Source organism: Salmo salar, chromosome ssa15 (assembly GCF_905237065.1).
Source record: "Salmo salar chromosome ssa15, Ssal_v3.1, whole genome shotgun sequence".
NCBI lineage: Eukaryota > Metazoa > Chordata > Actinopteri > Salmoniformes > Salmonidae > Salmo > Salmo salar.
The window spans coordinates 29,555,648-29,566,401 of NC_059456.1; the positions used below are offsets into that span (position 1 = coordinate 29,555,648).

At 39.7% G+C, this 10,754-nt stretch overlaps 1 protein-coding gene across 3 annotated transcripts; it reads left to right on the plus strand.

Moving 5' to 3' along the window:
• The first annotated feature begins 539 nt into the window (after window positions 1-539).
• On the plus strand, window positions 540-3,672 carry hlx (H2.0-like homeobox protein). Of its 3 annotated transcripts, XM_014143904.2 has the most exons (4): window positions 540-1,125; window positions 1,648-1,809; window positions 2,045-2,229; window positions 2,969-3,672. In XM_014143904.2, exons 1-4 carry the CDS (start codon window positions 690-692, stop codon window positions 3,284-3,286), a joined length of 1,101 nt encoding a protein of 366 aa, XP_013999379.1. In that variant the 5' UTR covers window positions 540-689; the 3' UTR covers window positions 3,287-3,672.
• The last annotated feature ends 7,082 nt before the right edge of the window (window positions 3,673-10,754 follow it).

Below are 10,754 nucleotides of genomic sequence, written 5' to 3' on the forward strand. Positions count from 1 at the left end.
TACATCGTTTGAAAGTCAGTTGTTTTTCCATTTCAACGATAAAAACTCAACCGAACCACCACAATGTTTAGCAGAAAATAATATGAACATATGATTCCATTTGCAGGCCTAAAGCCTAGAGATCAGATTTTTATCTACGTTTTTTTTTTACTTGTTCAGAAACAAAGCCGAATGTCTAAAAGCTAAGTGCAAGAATACACATTATTGTTACATTACTATTACATTACATGACATTAGTATAACATATATTTTTACATGTTCATATTGCACTTGCATTTATTGTTGTTGTTGCTGCTGCCATCCATGAAGACGATGAAGGTGGTGACGAAGATGATGATGGTGTCGGTGGCTGCAGTTGAAAATGTTTATGTAGATATTCAAGAGGTCATCGAGCATGTCGCTGTCATTAGCAACACTTAACTATGCGTATCTCCATCACAAGGGCGTGTTTCGGTGTTCGAGACCAAACTTCTATTGGCTAAAAAGCAACCAATCAGTGTCAGAGGAGAAACTTCACTGTGGAAGTACTTAGACCAAAGACTTACATTTCAGAGTTGTTTGATACAGATTTCTGGCACTTACATAAAGACGGCAGCTTTCTCTTACTACACTTAACTAAGAGTTGTATCCCGAATTTATTGTTGTATTGTCATTTCTGATAAACCGAGGGGCAGCATTACGAGTTAAGGATGTATACGGCCGGACTCAACCCGTTTTATGCATCGAATTTTAGTCTTTGGTCTGCTTATTGCGCGGGTGGTTTCGCTATGGATACAATGAAGAAGCCCTCCTTTTGCATTGCTGACATTTTGCAGGTCGGTGATGCTGAGAACATCCCGGGATCCTCGGCCCTCATGACTCATATGGGACACCGTTCTCAGGTTCACGCATCTGGATCGCCATTGCGTCCTTCACCGGTGGGGCCAGAGCAGTCGATCTACGGTGGGAGAGTGAACCCCGGGTCTCCGTATCACAGACACGGAATACACTTAACTTCGGTATCTAGAACGAGTCTCAGCTCCCAACAAGCTCCCCCACCTTCAAGCAAGGACCTCAAGTTCGGAATCGATCGGATATTGTCAACAGACTTCGACCCCAAAACAAAAGACATATCGTCTTTAAGAGGTATGCTTGAAGTTCACTTTTCACTGAATTCTCTAAAAGACCTAATGTATAGCCTACATCAAGGTTCTCATTGCCAAAGAAAGCATTTAAGAATGCCATTATGTTGTAAAGGCACATTTTTATAAGATGGCTAAATTGACTTAAATATACGTTTACAAAGTACTGTTGCATTGTTGGACTGTTGGAGCTAGGAACACACGCATTTCGCTACACCCGCAATAACATCTGCTAAATATGTGTATGTGACCAATACAATTGATTTGATTTGATTTGAAGTACTGACCTTGAAGGCAGCAACACCACTGAGGCAACACGTACTTTTGATCCTTTACGCACTCATAGAAAAACCTCTATATGACTATCCAAGGTTCCACAGTTGCCAAACTATAAAATTAGGAACTATCTAGCTTCAGACAACATTCAGACTCGCACACAAAGTTAATTTTTAGCTGAAAAGTTTCAACGTTGAATACTCGTGTATACGTTGCGGTAATTTCTTACTCATCTCTCGCCCTGTGACAGATCTCACGTCCATTGTTAGCTCGAACCGTCAGTCAGGGATCCAGCCAGCGAGCCAGTACTTCGCATCCATAGACCCGGGGATGAGCGACGCGTCCTCCATGATGAGCTCACTAAACAGCGCCAGGCAATCAGGGCAGCATCAGTTTCAAGACACCTTTCCAGGTAGTGTAGCCGTCCGCATATTTCAAATGGCCTTTTTACGCACACAGCGCTTTTAAGGATTCGAACAATATTTTTACATAGCCTTTCATATTCAGACTTTGCTTTTAAAAACCACAGGCATACGTTATGTTGTTCTTGTATTTCTGCAGAGTATAATTGACCAAAGATCGTTACACTTTGAATTTTGAACGAATAAATAACATTGCTCAACCTTTATGTCCCTTTATTTATACAGGTCCATATGCTGTCCTTACTAAAGACACGATGCCACAGACGTACAAAAGGAAGAGGTCCTGGTCGCGGGCGGTCTTCTCCAACTTGCAAAGAAAAGGGCTTGAGAAACGATTCGAAATACAGAAATACGTCACCAAACCCGACAGAAAACAACTGGCTGCAATGCTTGGCCTAACAGACGCACAGGTAAGATACGTGCACGTTACTGTAGCCTATAAGCCTCAATTAGGCTATCCTATGGACAAGCAGGCCTTTTCAATTAACCATGTTTAAGCATAGACCATGCAAATCTGGAGGTATTTTTTTGAATCCTTGATTCTTGAGATGGAAAGACATAATAGTGTAAAACAATCAAACTTGGCCTTGTGCTGTTACACAGGAAGCCTCCACTCAGAGGAGGACACACCCCGTAATATAGCCCAGTAGGCAACTACACAATTGCTCAATGGAGAACTTCTAAGGAAATGAAAGTCGATTACAACGAATTATTGCAAACGGATGAAGGTTATAGTTTTACCTAACCACTTTGGGGTTAAGCAATACAAATGTAATGTATATATATGATGTTTTATTAGTATTTGTGTTGTTCTTGTAGGCTAGGACCACCTTTACGCCATGTATGCCCATCTTTACGCAAAATCGTTTTTTTTTTTTATTCTACATTAACTTCATTGTAGCCTACCTAGGCTACTGTACAGTTGTTTAATTATACATTTAGACTATGATTTCCTTATCAAGAAGGTATTGTTGTGTTGCGTAGAGGCTGGCCTTAATGCTCTCCACTATGTCGCTCTATGGGTCATATTTCTATGAAGCATATTTCATTGTCAACCTTTTGGCGATGTCATTGTCAACCTGTTGGCGAGTTACAGGCCTCAGGCTCAGGCCGACGACGTCTAAACGAGCTCGTGCACTTTCTCCGCAGGTCAAAGTGTGGTTCCAAAACAGGCGCATGAAGTGGAGGCATTCGAAAGAAGCCCAGGCACAGAAAGATAAGGAGAAGGAGACGCCGGACAAGTCACTGACAGAGGCCGAGTCCAAGGAGCCGGAAGAGTCCGAGTGTGAGAGCGAAGCAAGCGAGTCCGATTTCGAGGATGGACAGGAGGACAAGAGTGACATGGACATTTCTGAGCACAACAAGACTAGTGTGATCATGACCGGGGCCATCCCTGTGAGTACCGAGGAGGCGAACTCAGTCAGTGCCCTTACAGAAGCTGTGCCATCATCGCAAATGTTAATATGAGTGCACAGTCAAACGTTCTTTTTTTATGTCAAATGTATAATTTAATATAAATATTATTTTGAAAAATGGATATACAGAGCGGAGTTGTCGTAAAGTGGAGGGCCAGTAGGATACTCTACCGCGTGTATGGGACATTATGACTCCCTCCATCTTTCAGCTCTGTCAGTCAGTATTAGGCGATGTGCATGACTTTTTCCTCAACTGAAGGAAATATTCTGTTGTGAATTTTAATCTGAACCACTTATTCCGTGTCCTGAAATCCAAAAACATGACACAATGTTACATGTAATTTACTGTGGAAGCGTTGATAAATATTGTTGTATTATATGTTTGTCAATAATTATTTGCACTGAAAATATTGTAAATAAAAAGTTTCTTACTTTTGATTTTCGATTAAAAAAAAATAATTTTATGTATATAGAATATTATTAGTTTGGGGACATTATTAACTTCTCTTTAGGGGAATAATGGAATATTGAAAACAACACTGAAGGAGAGACAACTCACACCTGACAAGGTCTTGACTAGCCTAAAATATTCGCTCTCAAAACAGTGCTCTGAAGTGGATATTAACGTTTATTTTAGTAGCCTTAAATGAATTCGTCTTGGACTTCACTGCCACGTAGGCCTTATTTCACTGTGTGAAGGAATCATTACTATGAGGACTGGAATATATCATTATATATTACAATTACGTCATTCATTAAGTCAAATTTCGATTTCTGGGTATAAGTCAAGCAGCATGGGTACACTCAAACCGAAATGGACACAGTTATTGACCCAGTCGTAATATGGTGGAGCGTGTAACTTCTCGTCAGTGTAACTTCTCGTCAGTTTTCTCTAAATAGATCAAACTTATCAGGGCTTTTCAAATTAGTCACACTCTCTCACAATTCCAACACCATTTCATCGTTTGTATTTACGAATGCAAGTTAGGCAAGTCGTTAAGAAAAAAAAAATCCACATGGGTTTTCAACGAGCAGTTTGCCCAAGCGAATGTACGCTATCTTCTCGTGTTGCATTGATTAACTCTATGTAAATAATTGACATAGATTCATTAAAGTGTCTAAAATAAGGTGATGGCTGAATAAAAAATCTGCCTACACATCAGCCTACAAATAGGCCTCCTCATAATTCTGAGATTCAGTGAGTGACCAATGAAGTTGAGTCAGCCGAAGTCATGAATAATTATATACGCCTTATTTAGCAGTCCACTATGCTACTTACACACACAATATTGGTGTAATAACAACTTTTCAATTGCATTTAAACACATGCCACAAGCCTATGTTATTGATAGCAGGTTATGTCAAACTTCTTGTAGTAAAAATAGGTCTAATCACTATTTATTAGCTTAAGCCCTAGAGCCAATATTGTAGTGCAGCATTATGGACCTAAGGTGTTAGGGCGTATTACTTCACTTGGTCCAGACCCACTGGAAGTGTGAACATATTCTGTGCAATAGTTGTATAATACTATCGAAGCACATTTTTTCTTTCTCTTTAGTGATACCTGCACATTTGTGGGTTTGGCCTAATTTAGCATTTCAAGCCTTAAAATACCTTTTGGTTTTTCCTGATGAAAAATGTGAATACAAATGTACTCGAGCGGAGTCAAGAGTTGGATACGGAGATTAAAGTGAAAACATGCCTATACGCGCAACACCAACAGCATGCATCACAGAGACAGGATAACGATGCCATCCTGTCAAGCCTCGCTCGGGCTACTTCACAAAGACCGTTTGTTGCCTATCGGAATCATAAGCTCTTGATAAATGAAAATTTGGACATATCTTGGCTTCCAAGACTTTTTATCTGGGCATGTTAATGTAATTCCGCTAAGGCTAAGCCCTTTCCTCCAAAGAATTTTATTCAGAAGAAATCTGGCGCAAAAAAGAGGGGGAATTTATAGTTTGTATACATTCGCTGGCTGCAGATATCATCGACGAAACGGATGAGTAGCCCTATATTTTATGTATCCAGGTGCAGATCTAAGAATCAAACCCTACTCCATGTATGGACCTCCAATGCTTCTCTCTTAAACTGGCCGACAAGCAATACAGTTGGTTGCTAAATGCCCTGTTTTAAAAACATATATATTTAATTGATTACAGCAATAAGGCAATAAACGTCACATTTATAAACGTCTTTTATAATTCTCACCACATTCCTATAAGGCACATTCCTATAAGTATGTTCTATATCTGCATGGCCTAGGCCTACATGGAACTTTGCAAATGAATGTAATGTAGCCTACATTGGTATTCTCTTTATGTGTAGGCCTGTAAAGTTGACCAAAATATTCAACATTTGTAAAGAAGTCTCTGAATGAAATAACATCATTTATACAAACACACATCTCTTATTCGCTGAATGTACGAAAATAAAGGAAACAGACAAATTTGATTGTCAAAAGTCAAATGATGACATATTGTTATTCTTCATCATTAGGAACAAATAAATGCGTATTGTAATACATTTCAAAGTGAATATTGATTGAAGGGAACTTTATGAACTGAAGTACATTCCAGATAACTTCATCTTGAAATACATGCACACATCCTGCACACTGAATGACATGCAGTCAATTGCACGTTTTAATGTTGTATAATCAACCTGATGTCCTAGCACCATTATGCAGCCCCCCCCCCCATGTTACATGTCTGTTATGTCCATCAGTGTCTGTGAGAATTATTAGATGTTAAAAGACACTCATAAATCTATAACGTCCCTGTTCTCTCTTCAATGAAACATGTCAAATCCTCCCTGTCATCAGACTGGAGCGTGTTGTAGTTGAATGGCGGTGTAGTCCACATGTTGCCTAAACTTGGACATGTATGAACATATTGTATTGATAGGGTCCATTGACTTGATCGTGTCATGTGACTATTATTCATAAGGAGCGTTAATAAACGTCAATAAATGACATTACTGACAAACATGGCCAATTCTAGTATTCATCTATATAAAATACCATTACTTTTATGAGGCCTATTGTAGTAGTTTTGCCACTATTCCAGCCATATCAACAAATGCTAAAAGTAAACCCATCTCAGATAGGCCTATAGGGATTACTCCAAAATCCAAATATGGAAGCAGCTTCATGATATCAACTTTCGTTTGGGAGGCGCGTAGCCTAGTACATTAATACCATTACGTCAAGGAGGTTGAGACCATTGTGACCATTGAAAGGACCTTTATCCGAGGCTTGTGTCAGGGAAACAACTTCATAGACAGTGACCCTGGGAGGCAGCCCGGCTCAGACCACCAGAAGCTCTCTCCACCGTGGGGTCCACTTTCCTCTTCTCCGGAAAGACGACTGGCCCCTGGAGAACGGACGTTTTCCGTTTAAGCCCGGCACCATCTTGAATTTCACTTTTCATTTTCCCCTCTCCTCGCCTGCTACCTGCTGCCCTCTTCTTTCCTTTCAGAGGACATTTTACACCAAAAACCATTCGACTAAATAAATAAAATGCCCTTGCACATAAAACAAGGAGCTTATAGCTATAAAGTATCCTAGGTGCAGTATTATAATCCCAGGTCTTAATTCAAAACTGTAGAAAGTTGGTTGTTCTTCTGTTATTACGCTGAGCATGTTTCCATGGAATATATCCTCACAGCTCTAGACAGTTTATCAGCCAAGTAGCAACTGTTAAGCACACACATAAAACGTCAGGGTGGGTTGATTCTCGAATGATCCTTGAAAAGTTGTAAATTACACGAGTATTTACAAACATAAAATAACAATAACAATCCCAAACGCTTAACATAATACTGCAAGGCCTTGATTTGTGAACTGTCCTAAGAACTTTTATGACCAGGATAGGAGAAAATCCATCTGGCCCATATGTAATGTCAGTCTCCCTCCCTCCCTTAAAACCTGTCCTATATGTCCTGGCAATTCAGAGCCGGGCTAGCCCATAAAACAAATCAGCCTCACAGATTTCCTCATATTCAACCTTTTGAAAAAGTGACTGTTTAAAACAAACTGCCTTTGGAAAAACCATGGAGGTTCTGCTTCCAAACACATTGGTTGAGGGATTATTATGACTGAAGTCTCAAGGTCTTTGAGGCATTATCTGTGAGGTTGTTTGATTGGCTGACGGAGAAGTCTGCTGTAATGCCACAAATCTCAGTGTTAGCAGCCAGTGTCACACTTGAAAGACAAAAAGCAACATCATGATTCCTCCAGTGCCTGGAAAACTGGAGACCTGGAGACCTGAAGGCAAAAGTGACCAAAGCCAAAAGCACTCAGGTTGAGTTGTGTTTTGACTTGTGTTTTGTGTTATGTTTTGAGTTGTGTTTTGACATACAGTATTTGTTTCTAAACCTGTTTACCACATCATTTACTTGCTGGGTTTGAAAGTCTATACAAGTGCAGAATCCTAAAGGACAGACCCTTTGTTCGTTTTTTATTATGTTAGGTCATCAATCATTCAGATATCATTATTTGTTCTGAGGCGTAACCCTTGGGAGTTGTTTTTCAAATCATGTTCAATTAGTTCCATCTGCATCTGTAGCGAATACAGTGGCTCAAAACAACACAAACTGATCCCAAAAGGAAAAGAAACACTTTTTCCCCCCAAGTAAGTTAGACAGTTACTTTGAGCTAGGAAGTGTTCAGGACAGTTACATTTTAGGTGCATTACGTTTGTTCATCTCAATGGGGCATTTTATTCAGTGTTTCTAACGGGGAAGTGTCTACTCTCTGGAGGTACGTGGTTCTGCATCAGAGGTATGTTTGATCCATCAAAGCCTTGATTTGTGTGTGTGTGTTTGTGTCGGTGTCTCTGTGTGTGTGTGTTTGTGTCGGTGTCTCTGTGTGTGTGTGGTGTGTTGTTTCTAGTCATAATTTTAAACCAATTCAATGGAATAACATCTATCACAACTTTTATTTATGAGACTTAATTGAAAATCCAGTTGGGAGGTTTCTGTGTTCCTGTAAGGAATCTTCAGCCTTGAACGGGTTGAATAGAATTAAAATACACTCATACCTGCATTGGTACCAACTTATTTTTAAATGTATCAACTTAAATGTCCCTGTATATACTGCATTAAGAACAATTAACTTCACAAGACTCACACTACTCCTTTCAACAACAGCAGCAATTGTAAATTCCAAGGGTACATCATGAGGTTGGAGTAAAACCTTTCAGATACAAAGGCCCAACTGACTGGAATCATTTACCTATAGAAATCAATGCATTACAATCACACGGTCAATTTAACATTTTCTAAAATGTTAAGAACGAACTAATAGAAACATCACCATGTGAAGATATTTTTAAAAATGTATGTATGTTTATATAATAGGTACTTTGTTTTATTAGCCGTATTAATATTTGTAGTAGCAGCTACATTATTAGATGTAGGCCTATTAGTAGTTGTACAACAACCTTTTTATGCTATAAAACACATTTATTTTTTGGGACACTCTTGAAAACAAGATGGTGCATCTCAAGAGATTTCATCCTCAAATGTATCTAAATAACTACTGCCTCTGGAGCAGACCTTCTGAGTGTTTGGTTTGCTTGAGCCTGCCTAGACAGTTAAATAGGCGGGTTTTGTACTTTTGGGACTATTCCATTGGTTTAATTGCACCAGGAAATCTCAATCAATCTGTGAACTATCCCATTAACAAACTGGTTCCAGGAAAGGGCTTAACTTGAATATTAATGTAACATTTTGCCAAAACAGGGATCTGTGGAAAATGTATTTACATTTTTTTATGAATTATATTTTCAAAAGTAGGTATCAATATGTCCTCTCACTTTTGCCTGGACAACCAATGTCACAACATTTGTCTTTCTCCCTTTTATCAATGGTAAATTATACTGTATGTCAGTATTCTGAGATCTGATCACTTGGAATTTCAGATTATTCTGGCCAAGTTTCAGTCTGAACCAAACATGTTCACCGAAGCTGGAAGCTGAGCTCCTTATACAGAAGCCTGTCGCCACATTATTAAGTGTTTTTTTAACATGGTCGCAGTTTCCAAGCAACTTGGCCTTGCTTTCAAAACCGAGCCATTGCCAACTGTTGGGGAGCGGAGGGAAAAAAAGGCATCTCAAGTTAAATTTAAAGATGTGTTGCTCTTGGAAGGTTGACTGTACTGCCATAAACCAAGGGAGACATTTTCATACTCCACATTTTTCATGGTTTCTCTCAGAGTTTTCTCCCTTCCTTTCTCACTCCACCTTGGCTCCAGAGTTACCTTCTGCTGCACTGACAGGGAGACCACAGCCAGCAGGGCACCATGGGGCAGTGAACACCCCGTTGCGACTCCCCCTTTCCACCCCACCACACCCTCCTCTCTCTCTGGCTGAGCAAAAGTTCTCCCACTGGACTAGGCTTAGTTGTCCTTGGACGGCCGACAGAAAGGAGAAAGCTTGCGACCTGGATACGACTACTTAAGAGCTCTTTCACCACCTCTCGCTACCCTCAGCCCTCTGCACACGCACACACAGACAGCTGATTGCCAACGGTCATTAGTTGTAATCTAAAGGCTTTCTGATTCCCCCCACACCCTTTTTTTCTAAATGGAACCTTATAAAGGAAACGTTTTAAAAGAGATATGAGACCCAGTTGTCCCGAGCTAACCTTGTGGAATAAAGTCAATTGTTAGGAGTGGTGAGGCTTACTGTTCCTCCTTCCTTTCCATCCATCCACACAGTGATGGAGATGCAAGGTGTGGGATTATGGCTATGCCATGACGGGACTGCCTGCTGAGACACAAACACAAAAGGGTGGGTTTAGAAAATCTCTTTCATTTCACATGACTGTCATCAAACATAAAGACAACCAAAATGTTCATTCCCTGTTTCTAAAATGGAGCCGAACTGAAGCTGCGGCTTGGAGATTTATGTTGAGTTTCAGACGGTCCAAGCTTGGTGGTGGGCGGCTATGGCAGACCAAATATATGTGAGAGAGTTGTTCTTTGATTCAACTCGCCTTTCGCAGCAGGATTTCCACGGGTACTTTGTTGGTTGGAGGAGTGTTTGGTTCTTATGTTTCACTTGGTGATGGCAAGGGCTCAAGCTAATTCTACACTGGGTAATATTGTAGGGCTTTTCCCACCCTGATGAATGAGATATTCAAACCTTACTGATTCATCTGAACTACAGTAGACTATGTGATTATATTTAAATATATTGTACATATATTTAATACATGTATTTATTATAGATATATTGTAAATATATCTTTTTTTTAAAGAACAAAGGCTGAGACACAAACATTTCCTCCCAGGCATGCCTCAATAAAAATGTCAGAATGATGAAATGTAACAGTGACATATAAGTAATATGTCAGTATAGGTGACATAAAAGTACAATGGTTAAATGTCACTATTTTTACATATTCTAATGAGACCATGTTGTCATTCTAGGCCATATACTGTAATATCTGTCAACACCTCAATGTGTTAAAGAATCACACATAACCTCATACTGCATACCAAAGTGAATTAT

Excerpts from the sequence above, each read along its gene's own strand:
- hlx (XM_014143904.2), top strand. The coding sequence starts at position 690 with ATGTATACGGCCGGACTCAACCCGTTTTATGCATCGAATTTTAGTCTT. Across the intron at positions 1,126-1,647 it reads AGACATATCGTCTTTAAGAG|ATCTCACGTCCATTGTTAGC; the intron begins GTATGCTTGAAG and ends GCCCTGTGACAG. Across the intron at positions 1,810-2,044 it reads GTTTCAAGACACCTTTCCAG|GTCCATATGCTGTCCTTACT; the intron begins GTAGTGTAGCCG and ends TTATTTATACAG.